This window comes from Rhincodon typus, chromosome 18, assembly GCF_021869965.1.
Source record: "Rhincodon typus isolate 14 chromosome 18, sRhiTyp1.1, whole genome shotgun sequence".
In the NCBI taxonomy this organism is placed as follows: Eukaryota; Metazoa; Chordata; class Chondrichthyes; order Orectolobiformes; family Rhincodontidae; genus Rhincodon; species Rhincodon typus.
The window spans coordinates 21,862,045-21,887,878 of NC_063349.1; the positions used below are offsets into that span (position 1 = coordinate 21,862,045).

At 39.8% G+C, this 25,834-nt stretch overlaps 1 protein-coding gene across 2 annotated transcripts in view; it reads left to right on the forward strand.

The window, feature by feature from the left end:
- zgc:136858 (uncharacterized protein LOC678543 homolog) overlaps positions 1-24,466 on the forward strand; it is a 73,023-nt gene extending 48,557 nt beyond the window's left edge. For both annotated transcript variants that reach the window (XM_048607401.1, XM_048607402.1), the window contains 6 exons: positions 463-591; positions 1,064-1,178; positions 1,925-2,062; positions 3,789-3,955; positions 5,841-5,929; positions 23,828-24,466. In XM_048607401.1, coding sequence (XP_048463358.1) covers positions 463-591; positions 1,064-1,178; positions 1,925-2,062; positions 3,789-3,955; positions 5,841-5,929; positions 23,828-24,047 — 858 coding nt within the window. In that variant the 3' untranslated portion in view covers positions 24,048-24,466. The remainder of the gene's footprint in view (positions 1-462; positions 592-1,063; positions 1,179-1,924; positions 2,063-3,788; positions 3,956-5,840; positions 5,930-23,827) is intronic.
- Positions 24,467-25,834: the final 1,368 nt, after the last annotated feature.

Below are 25,834 nucleotides of genomic sequence, written 5' to 3' on the forward strand. Positions count from 1 at the left end.
AAACTCAAGTTTGCTGACATCCCCAGCATCATATCCTCTTATCTTGTGTAGTAATCTTTTATTTAACACCTTATGTATGTGAAAATTCAGAAGGAGATAAATAAGGTTGGGAAGCTACAAGTGCAGATCACCAGGTGGAAATGTAATAAGAATGGCAATCTTTCTCAAAACATGGCAGGACAGGGTATTAAATATTCCTGGATACATGGTGTTCAGCAAAGGTGGGAAAGGAATGGTAGCCTCATATTAAGGAGAAATATCACAGGCTGGAGAGAGTAGATGTCCTAAAAGAATCCAGGATATATTTTGCATGAAAGGTAGCAAATAAATGCAAGTTGATGTTGTTGGTCTCAATGGTACCACTGCATTTGGTTATGCAAGAACAGCACATATAACTGACTCTGTTTTGTATGGTGCTATTAGATTGCTCTCAGATTAAGATATTGTCCTCCCTCTTTCTAGGATACTGGTGCTGTGGCAGTGTTACCAGGACGTAGCACAGCAGTGTACTGTGCAGTGATTGCAGCAAATGGAGAACTAAGCCTGGGCATTGGAGACATGGACATTCACCAGCAAATAACAGAACAGTATGTAAGAGAAACCCAGCTCTGTCATCCATAGTGCTCTGTCCCTTACCAAACTAGCTGTGGTAACCTTTAAATTTCAGAAATTGTACACACAAAAGAGGAATTAAACCAATCTGTTTCTTCCTCAAATGCTTTCTTGGCAACTGCATGACATGGTTTAGATTCATACAAAGCTGAAGGCCCCATCTTTGTTCTATGATGTACACTTTCCATTTAAATTAATGGGCTGTTGAAATGGACTAGGTGTAAAATGGCAGCCTGATCGAAACCAACCCCTGTTCCTGCCATTTGGATTAGGTTAACAATGGCATTAGTATGTATGAATTACTGGCCCTAACATCAATCAGAACAAACCCAGAAACCAATAATAGAATTTCTGTGAGATAACAACTCTACAAGCTCACTTCTCCCTAGTTTGTTCTCCTGGCTCCCACTATTCTGATCTCTGTGTTACCGGTCTGCTTGTTATTTGCTAGGTTTCTAAATTCAAGAAGCAACTCCAATTGGCCTCATTTGTGTGTCTAGATGGAAATATTCCTGCATCGACTATCAATTATGTCTGCAGTGTGGCAAAAGAACATGGAACACCAGGTAATGGACTGCACCAGGCATATAACTGAAAGTGTTACATCAATGAGTTAGGAATTCAAACCAAACAAAACAGGAGCTATAGACTAGTTAATGATTACACAACATGGTAGAGTCCCACTGTTCAGTTACTGCATTTCCAAGTTAATTTGCCATGAATCAGTACAGCACCTCACCCCTTGTCAATTGTAACAGTGTGAGTGCGACAGCAGGCACTCCGGATGTGAGCGCGACAGCAGGCACTCCAGATGTGAGCAGGCCCACAGCAGGGACACTTCGTGCTGTTGGCAAGACAGTGGCAACATGAGGAGCCAGGGTCTCCTGGGGAATCAGCTTCGTCGTTGCTGTACCTAGAGCGAGACTCCTTGAGCGCAACCTTGTAGAGACCTTGCAGAAGCCCTGGAGCTATGTTTGGAACCCTGGCTGATGAAGATGAACTCTATTTGAGGACTTTCTTCTTATAACTTAAAATGGCACTGGATTGTGGCAACAAAATGCTTATCATTGTATCTCACCAGATATATGTCACAATAAAAATTATTCATTCATGCATTCATTTCAAGGCAGTCTTTGGTGTTTTGCTATGCAGCACAACTAGCTGCTGAGAGCACAGCAGTGATAGTCATGTCACTTCTGCACAGAAAAGCTTACGTTCTGTAGGCAACAGAAACAGTATGTAAATGTTGCTAAAACCACGGAATGTTAAACGAAACTTCAACACCTTTTTATATGCATTGTCTTGTCTGCAGTGTTGTTTGAACCAACAAACTGTATCGCAGCTTGCAAACCATTTGAGTCAGACAGTTGGAAATCTCTGACATACACATCACCCAATCTGCAGGAATTACGGGCAATGAATGAGGCTCTTGGACTACCAGTGCCAACAGGTGATCATTTCCAATATGTTTATTTTGCAGCAAATTTCAAACCGGTTTGAGTCAACATGGGTAAAAGACAGAGTTTTGACTGTCAAGTGGTTTCAGGTGTGAGCAAGTCTAAAGCCTCAAAAAATGGTGCAGGTGCAGAAACCTATCACAATCACACCTACTTCAAGGTTTAATTCCGACAGGTTTGCTATTAAACTGTGAGGCTGCTGGGTAAGTAATTGAAGTATTGAAATTCCCAGTTAACTATCAATTTAACCCAACAATCTGACTTTTAAGCTGGTGTAGTGGTTCCTCAAGCTGCAGTCAACCAGGTGCATGTAAAGAGGATAGTCTTTCTCCAACAAAACTGGGAAGGCTTCTAGCTTAGAAAGGAAATAACTACAATTGAGAGAGCCTGGTGCTCACAGAGATTGTACTGAGAGTGTGCACTCATTCTTGACAGGTGATTTCCAACGTTTTGGAAGAAAGTTCACTTGTCTTAGACTTCACTCACCTTCATCTTCACTTCCCTGCCATCGGCCTTCACTGTGAGGTTGCAGCAGCTTGTGCACCTGTAGCTTGCAGCTCTATTGAGAAATAACAACATCAGCAACACCAATACCAGCAATATCTGCCTTTTCCTCAGTCACGTGTTGCTCCAAAGGGCAGAGGGAAAGCAGGCTGAACCCTCAGCACTGTGTCTACAAACAGAAGATTGGGTTCTCAGCATATGAGCACCGACATCTACAAGAGGCAGTCGCTGTTGACATCTGCAGCTTTCTGGAGCTAGATGTCTCGACTAGTGGACTAAGTATTGCCCATTACTCCCCTTACTGTCACAAACTTATTCTTTCATTATTATATTGTGTATTGTATGTTTGATTTAATACTGAGACTCTATTTTGTTTCTTCAGAGAAGGGTATTTTCTCCTCCACCTGTCCATTGCTCTTTTTGATACAACTCCACTTTCTCTACTGATGCTTCTGGTGAAGAATAGCTGACTTCAGGTCTAGTCAGCAGATCATCTTGTGGGGATTGACCTCAGAAAGCTACACCTTTTATGGGAGAGACTGCTTCTAGTTGAGCTCCAGCAGCAAAGCTGCAATCAGAAACTGTGTGTGTTTGTGTGTGTGTGTACACACATTCATTCCATGCTGCAGTGACACACCAGATCTATAAACTGATTTGTCACTGCACTGGGAGTTGGATTGTATTGTGAAACAAGAAGGAGGATGGCATGAGGGCATCTCAATATAAACAATGGATGACATTTATCACTTTCTAGTGAGGCACACGTACTGGCTTATATTTTATACAAATATTTATGTATATCTTCATCTTTGCTCATGACTGGAGAGTTAATATTCTGAATGTGCAATCCACGGGAGATCGATCAGGCCTTATACTCAGCACTGGAAATGTCTATCCCATTCTTAGGACTTTAAATCCTAAACATTTGAACAATGTAATAAATCTGTTACTTTGTTCTGTTTATGAATAACTTGCATTTGAATAGTACAAATTTATCAGAGTTGGTGGCAGGAGACAAAATTAATTAAATTCATTATTTTGTTCCAGCAGTGTAGATGCAGTGTATCTGTTGGATGTGATGCTCCGTCAGTATGAGTGCACATAGCTATCAGCCATTTGTGGGATTGATGCACTGCTGTACTCAGCATTCACTCGTAATGTGAGCTTTCCTTCAGTGTCTGCAAGGTTATCACCCTCCTTTTCTCAATTGCACAGAGTTACCCACGCTGATGGATGATGTCATTGGTGTTGCTCTGGACATGTCACAGCCGCTGTTGAAACACTTGCAATGTGTGATTGTGACTCTGGATCACCAAGGCGTACTCCTATGTGGCAGAAATGAAGAAGGAACTATTTTTCTTCAGCCAAAGAAAGCTCCTAAGGTATGCAATTAAATTGAAATGTTCATTCATTGACTTGTAGCCTACCTGAATGTTCTGTTTATTCATTCACAAAGTGTTGACATTAATTCTGGCTCCTTCTCAAACATTGCACACATTGTTTTGCCAACAAGGTGATCAGCAACCTGTTCCAAGGTTATCAGTTGCAGTTGAGTGGTGTCTGAGGTGTGAGTGTTTGCTGAGTTAAGACACAATTCAGGTAATCCAAATATAGAACATCCGTGTGTTGTCATAAACCAATAATTTCCCGCACAGTGGCCCCTCAAACTTTGTTACACCATTGGCTACTGCTGCACAATTGAAATGAGGTGTTGCCTTGCAAATACATAAGTTAAAATATAAAGCAAGCCTTCAGCCCAGCCACTCTGTTAAGATTTCCTTTCACACAACTGAATTACTTAAATTTACTCAATATGTTGCCAAATACACAAACCCTGTTCCTCCATCTATCTATCCCATTTAATTTTAAATATTCACAAGTTTTAACTAGAGCACTAGCCCTGGAATGCTGTTTCACAGTCTCAGTTCTGGGTGAAGAAGTTTCTCTTGTCATGTAAATACTTTCCATTTATTCCTGTAATTATTAACCGTCAATCTTGCCCCTTCGGCTACTCTGCTTCGATCTGCAATGCCACATCCTTTCATTATCATGAGCTCCTCTATTGTACCATCCATCATTTATGTTTGTCTGTTGAAAAATGATCCAGCCTTTCATGTTTTTCTTCATATTTCCCTTACCTGGCAACTTCTTGGTGAGTCTGCAATGTACTCTAGTGTAGAATGAAGATCCTGTCAAGATTTCATTTTGGCTTATTGTTAATTATACTTCGGGATGAAGCCTAGTTTGCACATGTTTTGGTATCATCTACAAATTTCAACACAAACCCCTCCCATCCCCTCTCTAAATCATTGTTCAGAGTGTAAGAAACAGGAGCAGGAGTAACAGCCTTTTGAGCTTGCTTGGCTATTCAAAACAATTGGATTAATTTAGGCCTTCAACTCTGCTTTCCTGGCTATTCCTCCTATCCACCTGTTTGTCTAGGTCAACCTTCAATGATGGCACATCCTGAACATTCTGGTTATATATAATAAATAGAAATGTTCTCAGAACATAACCATCAAGAGCACCCATTCTGTCTTGAAAACTGCCTTATTTCTACTTGGTTTTCTGCTCATTAATTTTAATTCAGTTTGATATCCTACTAATTCCATTCACTTTAACCTTCTCAAAGCCCAGGTACACTGTAGCTTAACAGCTGGAATACAACAAAACATCCAGGACCATCATTCTAGTCTGGTTAGCCTCTCCAACAATTGAATCTCTGTCATTACTGTGTTTGCACCCATATTGCTGAGCTCTCCATCAGGGGCTCCGTGTTAATACCATATTTGATAGAACACACCTAGATTCTTAATTTTCCTAGTTTCAGATTCATTTGAAAGTGTAGATTTTCTTGGGAAATCTTGCTTTTATTGTCCATTTCCCACCCCAGTTTCCTCCTGTATCACCATGCTCCCTAATTTTCAATTGTGTGCTTACTGTCAGATTTTCATTCTTGAATTTGTCCCAAAACACAATGTTATAGTAACTGTTGGCCAGTGAGTTACCTACAAGAGGTAGGGAAAAGAATGTGACATTCCTTGAGCACACTGACATCTCTAGAACCAAGAATGACCTGGGCAACCCAATCTCCAGTCTATCTCATTCTTGGGGGAAGTGCTAACCTTCTGATTGACACCTCCTTATAACACCATGGTTAAGACAATTTCTGCACATTTTTCACCCATGTTCCGTTACCCCATACCATGGTCTACCTGTGCTCTAATAGGTGGTGACACTGCATTCAAATGTTTTTGTTTTGTCCAGATTGTACCTGGTAAGGTTTGTGCTATACATTACCCAGCAATTGCTATTGAACCTGAAAAAGTACTGAACGTATCTGGAGCTGGTGACAGGTAAGGCACCATAACCATCTGATGTGCTTCTGATAACTGTCTAGACTCTGTCAATGAGCATCTTCTCAGTTAGAGAAATGTTCTCAATTTGGCCCAGTCGCATTTGGATGTGTTGTTCTGGATAGAATTTTTCCAGTCAACACTGATTCTAGACAAGGTGAATCTCTGAGGTACTCTTTTTCGAAAGTCACTGTGTAGATATTGGGTACAAATTCACAAGTTTCTACTCGTAATCTGCAAACTCAACCAAGCTAATAGACGAGACAAATATCATAGATTGCATGCAAGTCAACTGGCCTATAAGAAGACACAATTTTGCTAAAATGCAGTCACACAAGGAGGCCTAACATCTGTAATTCAAATTTTAGGTGTGTGCCTCAACAAGTTTTTCAAAAATCGTCTTCACACCCAACAGAATGGGTGGATAATTGAGAAAGAGTAACTTTCACAAAAAAGTGGAGATATGTGTGCTAACCCACTTGCTGATCTGTCTGTGGTGATCATGGGATCTTTCTAGTGCACAAATTGTCATCGGATTGCTCAGAAAATGTAGAATATCTAATTCGGTGAATTGAGAGGAAGATGAGTTGTGGTGGAGGGGCAGTTATGGAACTGAAAGAACCACATCTGATCCAGAGTGAGATATTTGTGATGATGCCATAGCCAGCTAAGATCATTCAGAATAAATTCCATGAACTCTTTTCATCAGAGGCCAAAGACAGTGACTTTGACAGGTCTTTGAATTTTTTGATTGTGGCTTACGGTATCTCTATAGGATTAATTCATTCAGCAAACCATGCTACATAAATATAAATTACTTTCCACATTTCAAAATGGTGACCACCCACGCCAGCAGTTCAGACTTAATGCACGATGGAGGATTTTTGGACCTTTTCATGGTGACTTCTATGCTCGAATCTATGATAGCTATGTGCTCAGCTAGTTAAAATAGCTGAGCCTGACAGAGAAAAATCTTTTGAGTTGAGCTCTCAGCTGAGTGCTGAGTAAACTGAGCTCCTGGTTGCTATCCAGTGATCACCTATTGAAAGTTTATAAGTTTTTACATCAGCGACGATATATTTGGATCCTGTAAGCCAGCGAGTGAGGGAACATTTACTGAACACCGAGGTCCGTAAATGTATAATGGGCATGTTTGTGAGGTCTGGCAGGTGAGTGTTTCTTGTGGAACTACACTTCAGCAAGAAGTCAACTTCATCCTGGAGGGTGTGGAATCTGTGCAAACAGTTAGAATGAAAGAGTTTTGAAGGACTAGTTACGTTGGAAGAGTGGAAATGATAATTGGGTTACAATTTAAGCCATTACTGAATTATGTATCATCATACTTCAGGCTGTGGCACATCTTTCATTTATCTTACTATAAACATTCGAGCAGTCACTCAAGCAGCACACTTGAAATTGTATTTATCAAGTCATGTGATAGAGGATGTGGAATTCTCCATGAGTATTGTCAAAGAAGCCTGGTTACAACCAGACTGTGTGAAGTCAAGGTTCGAAGTTTTGCCATTTGTAGGAGCATGTACAGAAGTATTGGAAATAATGCACCTCAAAGAAGGTGACAAATCCCTCAACCAGCCCTCTAATCTCACTTCATTCTGTGGTAGTTACAGCTATCATCTTCCCACCCTAACCACACTAAAGTAACGATTTGGAAAGGATTAGTTCAAAGAAACAAGGGATTTCCTTTGATTTATACAGATTAGCATAGAACTTGTCAACGAAGAAAACATGCGAAGGATAATGTTGATAGAAACGAAATGAACTGAAAGACATTGAATGGGTTATTTACCTCCACTACCATAAATGTAAAGAAAAAGTCAATCCCAGATTTTATCTTTTCCATATTTCTGTATTGGTTGTTTCAAATAAGAAATCCACAGCCATTTCTGGTAGAAAGAGAACAATTTGAAGTAGCCGACCTCGCGTGCGTGAAATGGTGACTATATTCTGCAACTTGTTCTTTCATGTTTCTTGCGTTCTCCCTATCAGCAATGAAATTGCACAGCGTCCTACCCACTCTGATCATGGACCGCCAACCCGCCCTCGAAAGGAATCTTCCTCCTACTCAATTTATTGGGGAGTGCCTGTCCGTCTGTTTGGGGCCACCTTAAACACAAAACCTCTTTGTAACGCATTCAGTTCTATCTCCATTCCAATCCCTGAAAATTTATTCTTCTATTTAAAATGATTTCTTTGTGCTTTTGTTGCTTCTTTAACCCTGTTCTTGTTTGGTCTGGTAATTATGGTTGCAGTGTTGGAATGATCACCAGTTTTGTTTGTTGGAGGTTTACAGCTAACATCCTGCAGTCCTGTTTTAACTCAGAGAGCTTCTCTTTTCCTGTTATTTACCTGAAAATTTAAATATAATGGCCATGTGTTGAACTACAATGTTGGAACAGACTTGTATGATAGTTCAAAATTGTGCAAAATGGTTAAACTAAATCACCTTGGCATTCCAGGTGAGAACTGGAGATTTATTCATCAGTTACTTTCATAAGTTCAGTTGGAGTCAAATCCATTGTGTGGATTTTAGAAAATTTTAGAAAATCATTGTGTTTTTATGAAAGGGAAATAATATTTGAAAAATGTATGCTTTTTTGAGGATGGGTAGACTGGATAAACCGAGTGTTATTCTCTTGAACTTCCAAATGGCATATAATACAAAAGGTCATATGCCTGATAAGGGGTCATGGAGTTAGGTTAAGAGTAAAAAGGGGTATTTTTAACTTGGAGAGCTATCACTATTGAAGTGGTGAAAGGATCAGCACAAGGCCTTCTATTTACGACCTACGTTCATGCTGAGGGATATGTGAAGCAAGAGGGCAAGTGGAGAACAATGATCAGTCATGATCGTACTGAATGATGTGCCCATTTGCTCCATTTCTTTTCTCCTGATCTCTTCTCATCCTCATCTCCTCACCACTATTCTGCAGCCTTTGACACAGTCTAACACACCATACTCCTCTAATTTCCTCTCTCTGTTGGGTTTGGTTCCAATTTGTTACACAATCATTTCTCCACACTAGCTCAACTTCTCACCCCCACACTTTAAGACTTCTAGGACTCCAATGATCTGTCCTTGACCAACTTTTCCTCCTCCTCCACACTTTCTACACGCTGCTTCTCAGTGACTTCTTCTGTCAGGATGAGCTCCTGTAAATACATTGACAAGACCTGGCTCTACAATTGTACTGCATTCTCATGAATGCACCACTGCCTTTGTGTTGTCAGACTGTTTCTGTAACATGCAGTCTTAAATAATCTGTTTAAACACAATTGAGCCCACAACCATTATGTTCAGTCTTTACCACAAGCCCTTGCCAGCGATTTCCAGCTCCTGATTCAGGTTAAATCAATTTGCAAGATCATCAACCAAAGTGAGCTTGAGACCCATAAAACCCCTAGGCGAAGGTTGCCTTACCTTCATGTTCTGCTATATTACCCAATCCTTCCCTACATGTTGCTGAAGCTATCATCCATGGATCTGATTTAGCTATTTCAGTGTTCATCTGGCTGGCCTCCACACTCAGCAAACTTCACAAGTAAAATGAGGTGCTAGTTTTCAGCAGCAGCAAAATTTGTGTCAAACCTGTTATAGCTGGGACACTTAAATGGAGATATTTATACACTTTTAAACACAGCAGCTTGCAAAAAAGGCACTATTTTCTCTTTCTACCTGCTTTTCCTGACTTGGGTTGAACGTCCCTTCAATGCATGTTCAAAATACCTCTGGCCTGCTTTGGTCTGCAGATGTTCAGTGAGTGCAGACATCAATGGGTGCTGTAACTTCAATGGATCCCAATTAACATTGCTCAGGTTCCTGCCCATTTCCAGTATGAACTCTGGCCTTCTAAGTCATGGTCAGAGAGTGTACCATACAAAAGCAGTAAATTTGCATTTAAACTGAAGTTATTTTGGTTTTGTTTTAAAGTGCAAACAGGGATATGAGAATCACATTGTAACTAGCACATCTGATACTTAATCAGGCAGAGGCTAACAGGGCAGTGTAAATGAAGCTTCACCAATTCTCTAACTCAAACTGTAAATGGCTTGGAAATATTTGATGGTGCAGTTGGATATAAAGAAAGTTCCATCCATCAACATCATAATTCCTTAAAATTCATAATTGCATTCGAACTCAAGGGAGGAAAATTTGCATTGCTACAATCATTGATAGTCAATCAATAGCATTCACGAGCAATCTTACTCTTGCCAGTAGACTAGTGCAATGTAAGCCAAGAGTCCAGGGAGCTTAGAATCTGTAGTTTCTGTTTGTGGGCCAGAGGGTTGGTGTTGTTCATCTGCCTTTTGAGAAAGAGAGATATTCCTATATCCTATGCAAGTCTTTTCCATAAGCTCAAACCTGGCAGCAGTTCAGAGCGAATTTACTCTGGATTAAATGAAGCTGTACAGTTAAGCCAACTCTCAAAAACAGCGTCATGAGGATCTATCCAAATTGTTTGAATTGTAGATAATTGAATGGAATAAAACATTCTCAAAAATTAATCAATCATCCCAGTAGAATTCCTTCATATATACAGCCCCTGGTTATGTACTGTTGATCAACTTACAGCCATTATAAAATCATACCATCCCAGGAGCTGTTCCACATATTAAGCAAAGGAATGTTAAATAAATTGTGCATTTAATTTATTTAATTGATAACTGAATTTTTGATAAGTGACAAGTTTTGTGTTTAATTCAAATTAAATGGAATCAAGTATTTGAAAGTAATTGGAGTTTCTCTTTATAAAGTACGTTAGTATTTCCTATAAAGAATCCTGTTCATGACTATGCCCTTCCCATTCTCTACCCCAGTCTCTCTTTTTTTAGCCTTTTCCTCAATTCGCTCTCAAAACTTCTTTGATTCCTCCTTACTCACCACTGTCAATTTTTTTTTTTATTATTTGTCATTATGGCAATAGCAACAGATCTTTGCTGTGTTTAAGCCTGCAGATTATGTTAAACGCTCATATCCACCTAAGCACATTCATTGGATGTTAATAGCTCTACAGTTTCAAAAATGTGACTTACACATACGTTTGTTAAATCCTGAGGCAACGATCTCAGATTAGCTTCCACAATTCTGCGTGTTGTAATTTTTTTAACAGATCTTTGTATTGATGATCAGCTGCAGTTTTCACATTTTTAAACTTTAAAACTAAAAATTATTTTCACAAAATAAAGGTGAAAACAGGTTCTGGTATTTTTTCATCACCTTCCAGCCCTGTAGTATCAAATCTGAATTATTTTTAAGAATTAGAGACAAAACCTTTTGTTCTTGAAAGCTCATTTCTCCTATTTAAAAATAAATTGAGGTTTCTGCCAAGTGAGGGCTTCCATAAAACCCTATCTACTGCATCCTCACCACCTGCAAGTCAAGGACCTCATGACCTCATTGTTCTTTGAAACCATCTTTCACATTCCTCTATTGCTTCCCCTTTCTCATTGCGCATTTAAGCCAAATATCCAGTTTTCCTCCAGTCGTAGCCCTAAATTCCCATGTCCCTCAAGTTTCCCTCCCACTTCCTATGTCTTCTCCAAGTTCACTGTCTCACAAAGACTCTCTATGTTTATCTTAACATTCCCTGTCTCTGCTTTCACTTCAGTCTTTATGGTACAGAAACCCTCATCTATGCATTGCAACCTCCAAATGCTGCTATTCCAATGCACTCTTGGCCAGTCTTAGATCTTCCAAATCTCTAAAATGACTGGAAGGATGAACTAGCCTTTTAATTACCATTAGTGCCAATTTCCAGCTTTTAGCACAATAAATATAAACTCAATTCAGTGTGTGCATCAGAGTGACTAACATTATGTTGAATATCAATGTCTAAGAGCCATGTTACTCCTTATATTCCCAGGACAGGTTAGAAGGATTTTGCACAAAAGTTATAGCTGAGATAAGCATATAAAGGGAAGCAATATTGTGGTGCAGCTTGAACTTGAAATTTACCCTGAGTCATGATAAGTTCCCTGATCCAATGCATTGTGGAATGAGACTAGAACTGTTGCTGATTTGAATCCTCCAGGGAAAAAGCTGATGAAGCTTAACAGGGAGATCAAGCAACAGTTCAGTCAAGGAATTCTTCACAGTTGCAGAGCAGAGATCTAATGGTAAGAAAATAAAACAATTTGGAAAAGGGAAAAGAACAGGAAGGGAAATTAGAAACGTATGTTGCAAACCTTATGTTGATAAAAGGAATGGGTAGAGGTAGCTGCTACATTAACTGGGCTGTTGGGGGGGCACGTAATTTAATGATACAGATAATATTAAAATTAATATGTATTTAAGTAAGTTGAAGAGGTAACAATGAAGCAGAGTTGTATAATGCTGTTTAATGTTTTCAAATTCATATTAATGTAATGCTAGGGTTTCCAGTTTTCTGTTTTTATGGGACTATAAATTGAAGCATGTGCTACATGGTGCTAAATTGGGTGGAAATATATACTGGAGTGAAAATTAGCATTTTGACAGGTCATTTGAAGATATTAATCTAATTAAGCAAAATTTGGTGGCTATACAATTTTTCCCAAAAATATGATGTAAACTGCTTTAGGTAAACTGATATGGCAAATATTTTCGGAGAAGCACTGAATGAATTATGTTATGATTCCTGTAGAGGCTGATAACTTTTAAAAAGAAATTTGAACTTCCCATTCATAGCTAACAGGATCACATAACAAGATTCCAAATTTTAAAGATTTCTACTGTAACAAAAAATGAAAAGCACTATTACTAAATACTGTCTTTGGAGGCAAAAAGCTTTATAGCACAAACATAACATTCCTCCTTTTTTTTCTTCTAGTACAGCTTAAAATGTCCTTCACGCAATCTTTACACATTCAATTCTCCCATAGTCAGTCCAAAGTAATTCTTAGCTTCAACGGGTTTGCTTCTGTTCTTCTCCTTTCTCAGCCTAGGAACTTTTAATCTCAGAAATATCTTTCACTGCAAGGCTCTGTCCAATCTGCTTTCCAACTCCACCCCCAGATATTCTTCCTCCAGTAAAAGCTAGGTGAATCTTTCTGACTTGTTGAACTCCTTATGAATTCAGTTCTGGTCTCTTTCCACAATAGATTGGATCAGGAAACTTATCCTTACTCAGGGTAAATTTCAAGTTCAAACTGTGCCACAATATTGCTTCCCTTTATATGCTTATCTCTCCTTGTTCATGGACATTTTCAAAATACAGATTTTCCTTCATCCTACAGTTGTAGTGACAAAATAATGAAACAAAACCAAAAAATTAAATCAATAATGTGGTGAATCTCAAGTAATCTGTAAGGAATGCTCTCAAGCTAAATAGTGCATGCTCTTTGCAAGCTCTCTTATTTTTGCATTATGAATTGACCACACTTTTTTCCAGTGGTTCACATTAAGTCATTGAGAGATGTTCAAAGTGCTTAGATCACTATTGTGAACAAATTCCTATTCTGTACATTATAAAAATGATATGGAGATATTGGAGTAGGTACTAGAATAATACTAAATATAATAGGTGAATTGGCCACAGCTTTTTTCTATGGATGGGAAAGACTGAAGAGTGACCATGTAAAGGTTTTAATATTATGTGAAGGTTTGATATAATGGACATAGAGATATTTTTACTTGTGGAAGAGACCAGAACCTGATGCCGTAAGTATAAAATAGGTAATAAATCTAGTGGAGAATTCAGGAGAAACTTAATTATTCAGAGAGTGGTTAGACTGTGAGCTCATTACCATGGGGCAGCCAGCGTAGATGCATTTCAGGGGAAGTAGCTAATTATACAAGGGAGAATGCAGGAGGGCAGGGATTGTGAAGCAAGAAATGAACAAGTAACTTGAACCTGTGGCCTAAGGTGTTTAAGCACCTTGCTGCTTTGGCAACAAATAATAATATTGCATTTTAGATTATGATGGAAGGAAAAAGCCCACTGTGATTTTTACAATACTTCTCACTGAGTTCAAATTATAGCATGAAAAGGTGGATGATTATCTCTCGTTCCTCTTCACTAGCTCAGTGATACAGCATTCGTGGCATTGACTATTGTAAATGTTCACTTGAACAATGGAATTAAACTACTTTATCCTGTAACACTGCTCACAGCATTAACGAAGAAAACCCAGGCTTACCTTCCATCTGCTGAACAGCCACCAAAAGCTCAGCATTTCATCTAAACTTCTTGCTCCTTTCCTTGCATTCATACATTGCATTTACCCTCCTTCCATGTTCCATTTTCTCCGATCTGTAGAAATCCAGTGGTTTCTGATCTTCAAGCTGATTCTTTTTAAGTGATATTTTTAAAACTCTCTCTACATCAAATCTCATGTTTCCAATGGTTTTTGTATCATCTATCCACTTTTGATCAAAGAAAGTTCTTTTTAACAGAATTCTTCAAAGAAATACCTGAAATAAATGGCAATAATTATGAATCAGAGAAGCAGCTTTTGGTAACTCTTTTGGTTATTATCAGTAGAATGATATTGTGATCTAGCAGTCCCAGTTGTTATGGGGTGAGTTGATTTAGTGCTGGACAAGTCAGATCCCTGATAGGAAACTGGCTAAACCTGATCTTTTTTAATATTTGTAACAGAAATGACTTTTTACCATGAGACATGCATTGTTACAGTCTTTGTTTTATAACAATAAAACAAGAGTTTATTAACAATAAAAATGAAGATAAAGATAAAAACAACCCTGTATGTTTAACTCAGAATTTTAAATCCAAACCTGCAGTAAACGGTTTTAAAATGCATAGATCTAAATCTCAAAGTTTCATCACAATGGCTGTATGATTAAAACTGAGAACACGTAAAACCTTTAAACCATTAGTACCACTGGCTTCATCCGTTTATTAAAAGGGTCATATTTCTTAACCTACTCATATCTTTAAGCTTCCTCGTATACCTCTATCATATTTAGTCATAGAGTCATACAGCACAAGACCCTTCAGTCCAACCAATCCATGCCAACCATAATCCCAAAATAAACTAGTCCCACCTGCCTGCGCTTGGCCTTATCCTTCCAAACATTTCTTGATTGCATTTATCACCTTATCTTGGTTTTACTCTGTTTGTCTTTTACTAAGATTCCATATTTATCTATTTACTACTAGAGGTATATACTTTGAAAGGTCGCTGGTTCATTCAGTTCTAAGTTGCTCTGTCCTTTAATATGTTACATATCCAAAAGCTGATTAGAACTATCGGAGGGAATGTTAGATTGATCTCAGCATCCTGAGATCAGTAACCCATTGTTATTGATATCTAGTATTCCTTGCTGAAATAGAATCTTTGTGGTCTTGCCCCATAGACTTGACTAAATGCACACCTGGCCACATTCCACATTCTACCATTTAGATCCATAAGACCATCAAAAACTGTGCCCTTAATTGCACCAAATCTAAGTCACCCATCAAACGACATCATGATTTTAAAAGGAGCTTTATTGCTCCTTATCTCTGTAATCTCCTCTGTCCCTATAGCCCTCCGAGGTTTGAAAAATTAATTGATGGGACGTGGCATTTATTGGCCATCCCTAGTTGCCCTTGAGAAGGTGGTGATGAGCTGCCTCCTTGAAATGCTGCAGTCCTGGTGCTGCAGGTAGACACAATACTGTTGCCAAGGGAATTTCAGGATTTTAACCCTGCAGCAATGAAGAAACCTTGATATATTTCCAAGTCACGATGGTGAGTGGCTTGGAGGGGATCTTATAGATGGTGGCATTCCAAGTATCTTCTGCACTTCCAGATAGTTGTGACACTAGGTTTGGAAAGTGCTGTCTTAGGAGCCTGGATTGGAGTCATACTTGGCACAAAGGAAGATGACTATGCTTATTGGAAGTCAGTCTTCTCAGCTCCAGGACAACTCTCTGCAGGAGTTCCTCAAGATAAGCATCCTAGGCCCAGCCAGCTTCAACTGTTGTACTTTTGATTCTGACCTCTTGGTCGCCCTCAATTTGCATTGCTTTGCGTTGATGACCATGCCTTAATCTGCCTGGACCCTAAGTTCTGGAATCCCTTCCTTACACCTCCTCTTCTCACCTTCCTTCTTTTTAGATGCTCCTTGCAACCTGCTTCTTTGATCTAACTTTGGCTACTTTCCCTAATATCACCTTGTGTGACTTGGCATCATATTTTGCTTTGTAACATTCCTGTGAAGTGCCTTATGATGTTTTATTATTATAAAGATGCAGTATAAATACTGTCGCATCCTGTCCTGTCTTTCTGGCCAAATAGACTGTAAATTCCTGCTGTCTAACCTGATTCATGAAGATTAAGCTACTTCAGCGAGATATTGAATACTTGCCAGGAGCCTCGTGAATCATATCTCCAAGAACTGCTACCTCAAGGACAGGAGATTAGAGTTAACAAATATTGATAAGATTCGATACACTTTTGAAACTGTTCACTGAGGAAACAAATTTTATTTAATAGTTAACTGCTGTAAAGGTTTTTCTGTGTGTCGGAGATGAGTTAAGAAAGTGGAAGCAAATGCTGCCTGGCTTCAGGAAACAGACTGCCTTTATTTACTGGTGATTTTTGGATCCCTTTTATGTATTGGTAAATGCCTAGATACAGAATAGTAAATTTAAAAACCCCATCACAGTGTCCTTAGCTACCAGTGTAATAGCTGATATAATCATTGTACACACACTGATGTCATATTTTCCTACAATTTCAGCTCTAACAGTGCTGCATGTGCAGTCTTGCAAAGATCACAGCACCCCCAAAAAAATTAGAGCAAGAAATTACAAAATTCTGAGAAGAAATACATTTCTTGGCTTTCATTCTTCAATTTCCATATTATAATTTTAAAACATCATAGATGTAGCTGCCTCAGTTATATTCTTGTGCAAGTTTTGTTTTGTTTGATATAAGAATGTGTTAGCAATTAAATAATACAGAAGTAAGCAGGAAATAATTTAAACACTTGGAAACATATGGAAGTTAAAAATTTTATAGCATAAGCATTATTGTTGTGAAGTTGGTATAGTACTTGTGGATTGAAAGGCAGGATGTTAGAATTTGTTTGTAAAAGGGTGAAAGAGTGTGTGGTCCCTTTAAAAGATGTCTGCAGGCAGCAGCAGATGCACAGTGTTCTTGAATTTGAAACACTGTATCAAAGGCTATACTGTTAGCAGGCAAAGCAGCATTTTTACCAAGACAACAGGTTTTTGAATTTAGCCAATTAATTTAAACCAGGCCATAGATACCAAAGCCCAATTAAATTTAAATCCAATGGTTTTGACAATCTTGGACCAATCCTATTGTAAGAAATTAATAGATCATCAAGGGTATAAAAGAAGAGGGCATTTGAAAATCAGTGTGAGAGCAAACTGACATTTGTTGGGGGAACAGCTCTCAACAGCCATCAGCTCTGAAGAAAGAGAATACCACTGGCTCTCACAGAAATCTCCAAACTCTCAGAGTAAGCACCATTTAAATAAAGGTGCTACAGCACTCTTAGCTAATATTCCTGACACAAGAATTTGACCGAGGAAGGTGGTCCTGACTGGAGGACAGCAGAGAAGGCAAAGAACATTCCAGAAGACTTATCCTGGCTGTAATTTGGAGAGATTAAGTTTTAATTCTTTTTATTAATTTGGTTTATATAAGTTGTTACTTGTGTCTGTTGGAACAGCATACTATTAGAATTTTGTTTTATTCGGGAATAGTTAGTATTAAGGGGGAATTGTTCAGTTTGTTAGTAGTTCTGTTAATTTGTTAACTGTTAGAGTTAGATAAATAAAGTATTACTTGTTGCTTATAAAGTGAGTATCAGGGATTTAATTCGTTTAACCACTCCTTTATAACAGATTGGGGCATTATATACCAATTATACCATTTTCACACTTCCATAACAGATTACGAGGTGAGGCCAGCTTTCCTGAGTGTTTTGCTTTTAATTATCAAAGAGGTATCACCTCTCCTTTGTAACATTATCCAGGAGTTGAAAAGACTACCTCAGATTGAAAATAAGAGTACCAGTGTAATAGGTATTTTTGATGCATTACCCATTGCTAACCATGTTCATGAGGGTTGGGAGAGAGCAGTCCTGTGATCCTGACCAGTCCCTAATTAACACCGATTAAAGTGCTCATTACAAATTTGTTAATGTGAGAATGTTGGGATTTGCACAGAGGAGTGGAGGATGCTCACACTGGGACATACCATTTGGAGGGAGACGGGTGTATGCGTGGGTGCCGGTCATGGGCACCCCCCAGGAATTAGCTGTACCCCATAAGAGTCAAAAACACAGAGGTAGCCACATCCATTGATAGTCAAGTGCCTTTGGCCCACTATATATGACAAAGGGAGTGAGCAGTAACCACACTGGCAAGTGCAGAGGGTTGGCGCCTTCCTTATGTTGGGAAGCACAAGACTAGGAACAAGATTAAGAGCAATTGGGTGGTCAATGTCAGGCAGTAGCTGGCAATAGGGGCATGACATGTGAATTTCAGTTCCATTGATGAGGATTGACAGGCACGAAAGGCAGAAAGGGTTTGGCCCAGTATTTGGAAAGAATACATTACTTTTTCCAGGCAATGACGTTCGGCAGATGAAAAGTAACAAGTTATTCTCCTGAAAGCCTGTGGACATGCAGCTTTTTTGGTTATTAGGAGCCTATCTTTTCCTGAGGTGCCAGGAACGTTGCAGGAACAGCAACTCATATTCCGCTTGGGAACCCTGCAGCCCAATGGTATCAATGTGGATTTCATAAGCTTCAAAATCTCCCCTCCCCCTACCGCATCCCAAAACCAGCCCAGCTCGTCCCCGCCTCCCTAACCTGTTCTTCCTCCCACCTATCCCCTCCTCCCACCTCAAGCCGCACCCCCATCTCCTACCTACTAACCTCATCCCGCGCCCTTGACCTGTCCGTCCTCCCTGGACTGACCTATCCCCTCCCTAACTCTCCACCTACACTCACCTTTACTGGCTCCATCTCCGCCTCTTCGACCTGTCTGTTTCCTCCCCACCTATCTTCTCCTCTATCCATCTTCTATCCGCCTCCCCCTCTTTCCCTATTTATTTCAGAACCCCCTTCCCCTCCCCCATTTCTGATGAAGGGTTTAGGCCTAAAACGTCAGCCTTCCTGCTCCTATGATGCTGCTTGGCCTGCTGGAATCTGTGTCAGGATTTTTTGAGGTTAAAATGACTGCCAGAGGTATGTTTTTTTTAGTTTAACTCTTAATAAGATGCCGAGACACCATTTGGTGTGTGCAATTAATGATGTAACCATGCAAAAGCGACTACTAGTTGAAGCCCAAATGACCTTCAAGCAGGCACTACAACTGGACTCGCCGCCTTTACCACCTGAAGAAGATGAATTTCTTCTGAGACGCTCCAGGCAAAGGAGGTGGGCTGTGGTCCAGTAGACAATGCCTTTCTCCGAGGTTGAGTCAGAGGAACTGGACCCAGTGCAAAATCGTCCCAGGAGTGGCTGCAAGGAAAAGTACAGGCCTACATCCCCAGAATGGATGGGGGTGGTGCATTTGGTGGGAGAGAGGGATGTAGTGATTGTAACGAGGTCAGTCAGGCAGACCTCAAAGAAGATGAGTTCCCTGATTGGGGCTGTTAACCTGGTCCAATCAGGGAGCCTTGGCTGACAGATAAATATAAACAGGAGTGGCAGAGGTTTTGTTCACTCTGAGCTGCCTCTGAGGAAGCCACATCAGTATCAAGTACAATGTATGTGTAAATAAAGGAACCGCCTTTGCTGGTTCTTTGAAAAAAAAATCAGTTTGTTTCAAACTTGTGCTATTTCCAGTTAACCTGACAAATGTTTGCATTTTAAATATCCAAGATAGCCCATTGATGCTTTAAAACCCTAACACAATTATAGTACTATCCAGTTCTTCAGAAGTGTCACAAAGTGTATATGTTTTGATAATCAATTGTCAGTTTGGGTGTGTGCAGTTAAGTCTAGGTGAATTTGTGAAAATAACTGAATCTCTCCAGGTCATAATTCAGACAGTACAGGCCAAAGTCTATTGATTAAATTCTTCTCTCCCTTTTCTGGACTGTTGTAAATATATGTTCATCACCATAGTTCTGTAAATGGACATCTTGCCTAAATCTTATGAGAAGTAATGTTCTAACAAACAATATCTATGAATTGACTCAGTTTTTGGAATCAGGGTGAGAGTTTGTTGTGGTACTGCTGCCCCCCCCCCCCCCCCCCCACCAGCTATTCTTCTTCTGCAGCTTGAGCAATAGTTGTAGAATGACTACAATTGCTCTCAGGCCAACCATACTTTTTGTATCCCCTTGTGTCCCATTGGTGGTGTAAAAGAGCTACTTAAATGCTAGCCTTTATTCAATGGCCATAGGTTCAAGGTTCTCCCACCACCTATCAGCAGCTTCTTTGGTCCTGGGAAATGGCCACTCTAGGTCTACCAAAGGTTCTCATGTGCAACCACAACACATGCTCCAATGTTAATAAGAAATATAGCAAATCGTATTTTCTTTGTCATTTTTTATCCACCTGTTTTCAAAATGGTAAGTACAGATTACCATAATTACTGTTTAGGAAAAAAATCCTTTATGCCAAGGCAAAGACTGAATCAATATAGCCAACAGTGACAGCTAGGAGAGAGGAAAGAGAACAGGTTGATGGAGTGTAGGGAAGAAAAATGATAGAAAGCCTAATAGTCTTCATTGTTACATAGCCTGAAGAGACCAGGAAAGGAAATACAGTGGGAAATAAACAGAAGGTATTTTATCTTCAAAAGTATATATTTCCATGATATGGTATTAATCCAGTGGCACCAGCTGAAATTGTTCCTCCTACTATGAAATTCCCCATAATAGCTAGGATTTTCCATTGTCGTAGCCACTTTTAGAACAAAGTACTTGTCCTTTTACTTTGATATCAAAGAGAAAATGAGTCACAGATTCAATAGATAAAACATTTAACCAAAAACCGGGACCAGTATCAACAATCATTTGTGTCTCCACCCTATTAAGTTATGCAGTCAAGTTGATATATTTTTCTCTTATTTGGAAATCAAGGCACCCAGTAGTTCTCAGTGGATCTGAATTTCTGATAAACAAAATGTGCCAATGTGACACTAATTGTTTTTAGAAATTTTCTCTTTCTAATTTCACTCACAATCCCATTCTTGCCTTGACTCCCTCTCCAAAAAAAAGCATTAGTCTCGCATATAGAGACTGCGCAGTGAAGCCGCACTGCTATTAGACAGGAAGGTTTGAGACTTTAATTCTGCCATGGTGAATGAATAACTCTATGTTCCAAGTAAGGATGTTGTGCAATTTCGAGAGGAACTCGCAAGTGGTGCTGTTCTTTTGCATTAGCTGCTGGATTAGATTGCAGGTTTAGATAGTGCTGTTGGAGAAACCTTAGTGAGTTATGACAGTGCATCTCGTATATGGCATATACTGCTGCCTCAATACATGATGATTTTTGAATGTTGAGATGCAGGCAAATGGAAAATATTCTTTCACAGTTCCATCCATACCCAGTAAATGGTGGTCAAATTTTAGGAAGTTAGAAGCTGGTTCAGTTAGGTTTCTGGTCCATGGTTACCCCAAGAGTGTTGATGGCGGGGAATTCAGTGATGGTAGTATTGTAATTTTCACTGCTGCTTTTAGGTCAACCTACACTCAAACATCAAAACAAAGTGTTGGAGAAACTCAGCAGGGCTGGTAGCATCTGTGGACAGAAAAATAAAAGAGTATAGAAGTCTTGAAACATTGGGCCGAATCTTATGACTTTTTAGTATAAGTGTCAGTCTCATCAGCAAAGCCTAACGAAATTTCCCACTGTATCTTACCAAACTCACCCCATTAATGACCTGCCAAACCTCTTTGGCACCCCTTCTGGACCTATCTTACCAAGCGCCATTCCTGGGAAAAACTAGCAACTGTCGGGATATCCCTCAATTGACTGGCATTGTGGGCACCTGTGCCATCTTTAAAAGGCCACTGCACCTGATCATACACTGTCAGTGTGGAGCTGTCCTGCACAGTTCCTGACATTTACCACAGGCACAGCAACGATGGGAAAATTGGCACCACACTTTGCAGACAGAGGCCTAGATGTCCTACTGGACGAAGTGGTGCAGATATGGGGCGTCCTGTTTCCCCTGGGATCTGCAACATCTTCCCTCACTCGCTCTCACCCACTCCAGCTCCTGACAGCACCAAATCTGCATGTGCTCAAAGCGGCCAACTCACTTGCTCACTCAGGTCACCCCAGCTCCACCTCCACCTCTCATTTCAGGAGTAAAACAGGGCAGAAAGTGTCAATACTGGTGGGCTGTCTCATTCAGCTCCTTACCTGTTGCGTGACGAGGATCCTGACTCCGACTGCCTAAGCAGCTGATCTTCTGTGTCCAAGACTCTGGACTGGTATCGGGCTGCCCTTGACTTCCTCTGGCAGGACCCCCTGAGTAAAGTATAGCTCCCTGTTATGAAACAGCCCCGAGATGCAGCCTGGTCCAGACCGTGAGATGGGTGGGGTCCCAGAACACACAGTATCTTTGCTGCAGCGTTACTGTGATAGTTGTCATTGAGCTCTGAAACGCAGCACTGAAATGCTGAAGTGTCCTATAAGTGGATCAGGGATGTGCCAAAAGGGTGTTTAGAGGCTGGTATGTGTGGAGCGCGACAGTCCATGGATGTGGAGTGACTGTGGACGGTGCCCATGGAGCATGCTCATGGTGCCTGGTGTCCAACATGGAGGTCCTTTGGATCAGGGTGAACTGAAGTTGCCAGGCTACCTGCTCTGACTTTCATGTCGAGAATTCCCGGTGTCTAGTTTGTTCAGAGCGAATGGTAGAAAAGGAAGCTACGTATTAATGAGGCAAGAACAAGTAATAATCTCCATTAGTAAACAACTTGCTGCTGTGTGACGAAAGTCTTGCCTCCACACCTGCAGCTTAGTTAAGGGGAGCAGCGTGTTGCTCCTGATATCAAGAGGATCCTCACCAGACTTCTCGTACAGTTCTGCCAGATTTCTTGCCACTGCCCACATTGTTCAGGTCCCTACACGTTTCCACCCATTAATTCTGATTGCTTCTATAAAGATTCAACCAGACCAACTACTTCACCAGTACATTGTGTTTTCATTTCAGATCTCCAGCATCTGCAGTATTTTCTTTTTACTCTTTTTAAAAAAAAAAAAGTGGTTTTATAGGAGAACAGGAAACGGAGATTGTTTCTCTCTTCTGTTAGCTTTCCTTACACCAAAAAGCTTGCTCTTAATATGCAAGTGACCTTGTAAAGAGCTAATGGGAAGCAATAAATATGAGGGAAATGGGACTCATTAGATTTTTGCTGTGTCCCTCTTGGGACTCCCCTCCCACTCCAAATAAGAGAAACTATCCTCCCACTCTGTCACAAGAAAACAGAACTTGATGATATTTAGCAGTAACGAGTATGTCAGTGTTCACCCCCGTGCTCCAGCATACACTACTGCCATTTAATCATACGCACTATGCCTTTTCTGTTGCAGTCTAATTTTGTCAATTCCTGAAAGCTTTTGACCATTTTGGCTACATTCAGTATTCTTCATATCTCTGCATCTGTCATATACTTCTCATGTCCTGGGTTAGCCTTTGCCTTTCATTTTAGAGTCACCTAGGCTTCCCTGTTAATAGTTGGCTTGCTATGTTATTCCATTTCTAAAACACAAGCCTTTGGAAAATTCCCACACTAGAAGAGTTGACATTTGAAAAATCCTCATTGTCCATGTCAAGGAATGACGGTCATTTACCAAGTGAGTAAAGTACTCCATCTGCCAATAACCCACAAAGTGGGACGTTGCAGTCCATTGGCAAAGCTACAACCAAACTGCTCATTTTGTTTCAAAAGGCTGCCGGGGATTTTTTGGAACTTTGTTATGAATAACATTGTGCTTTTCTTTTTACAGCCTTGCTGCTGGAATTATAGCAGGCATTCTGACACAACAGGAGACCCACACCTGCATCAGGATGGGCTTATTGGCTGCCAGCTACTCACTCAAGTCACAGGAAGCCATCTCCACGTCAATCAGCACAGATAGTGTGAACCCACGGCAGGTCATTGACAGAGTATGGCAGCAACCAACATACCATTACGAGAACAAAGCATCCACCAACAGTGAACAATAAGTTCCCAGAGACTTGACCTGCTAATTTTGGGATTGATTAAAAATAGCAGGATATTAAATTTGTCCAGAATTGGAACCATATTTCACATTACAGTTCTGAAAAATGATGTAATATGGAGGAAACGGTTGACAGTTGAACTGAAATTAGGATCAAAGTTTTGCAAAGTTAGTTCAAAGAATCCTCCACTAAATTATAATTCTAATCACACCATTAGACTGCCTAGAGATTTAACAGTAACTGACCATGCATTACTAACTATGTCAACATCAGGAATGGAGGAGTGTCCAGGAGGGAACACTGTTCTACTGCTCTCAGTGATTGAGGCCAAAGTACGTTCGGAGTTATATTCAACCTGGGCAGTATGGAGCAATCATTTGTCGAATAAAAAAATCATTTGATTTTTGTCCTCTTTGAACCAATAGGTTGAAAATTGAATTGGAGTTGTCATTTTACACGAAACTCTGGTCATAACTAGGTTGAACAAATTCAATGTTGACACTGAGAACAGTGTCTGGAAGTTTCCTTTCCCAATCTTGAAACCCTTAATATTAATGAACACAAATTTATTTCAAGACACAGTGTAACTACTTTACTTGACCTCACTTGAATTTTTTTAGTTATTAAGGAAGAGCATTGCCATAATTAACAGATGGAAAAGGTTACAGCCCACCAGTGAGATATAGTAAATAATATTGCTCATGAGACTTAGCAAATAACCCAACAATTCAGTACCTCTTTGACATTGCTGCATATTGGACGGCATCATTTTCATGGAGTGTTATATTCAATAGTATAGTGCTGATTCTGTCTTGAGTAGGTTTCATTTGTACATTTAGATGGTAGTTACATTCTTTGACTTTCCATCAGTTCAGAGCTCCCATTATTCAACCCTGCCCATTCTTTGACCAATGCATACTATCAAAGTCCATCCAATTTATTCAGAGTCCAGCAACTAAATGTATACAATCTTAACATGTTCTTTAAAAAAAAGACTAAATCTTCATCTTCCTTAAAATTTTGTGGATCAATGATAATGTTATTACTTCCAATATTTTAGATATAATTGAAACATTTCTGTATCACATGCCCAACTAATTACCATCTTCTTTGATTTTGAAGCTCCGCTGTTCACCTGATTTTAACTCAAGTTAATGAGTTCACCCTGGGCAACAAAGTGTCACACTCACTTAACCTGCCAGTGCAGGGTCAAAGAGTCTGTAGCTTCAGACATAGTTGATCACAAAATCCTTATCTAGCTCCACTCCACTCTCATCCAGCTGGGTGGCACTGCACACGCCCTGTTTTAATCATATCCAAGGTAGGCACAGAATTATCAATGACATAACTGAAGCTAGCACCGATAATTGTGCCCCACTGTTCCATAAGCCATCAAAAATGTTAAGAATCCTAGTGAGACCACCAAGTGACCAGTTTACCTGACTGATTGCTACTAAGGACAAACAATTCACACCAGTTATTGTCAGTAACAGTTAAAATAACTGATTGTAACACTTAACTTTAACAAGAGGAGAGAAAAGAAAGCAATTCTAATCTATAACTATGCACCTTAAACAATATTCCTTCAAAACCCCAAACACAGAACCATGATTAAGAGAGACAAAAGATTAGTGGTTTGACATGTAGATGATGGGTGGGAAAAGGGTATAGAATCCCTACAGTGTGGAAACAGGCCCTTTGGCCCAACCAGTCCACAAAACATCCCACCCAGCTATAATCCACCTAATCTACACACCCCTGAACACTACAGGCAATTTAGTGTGGCCAAT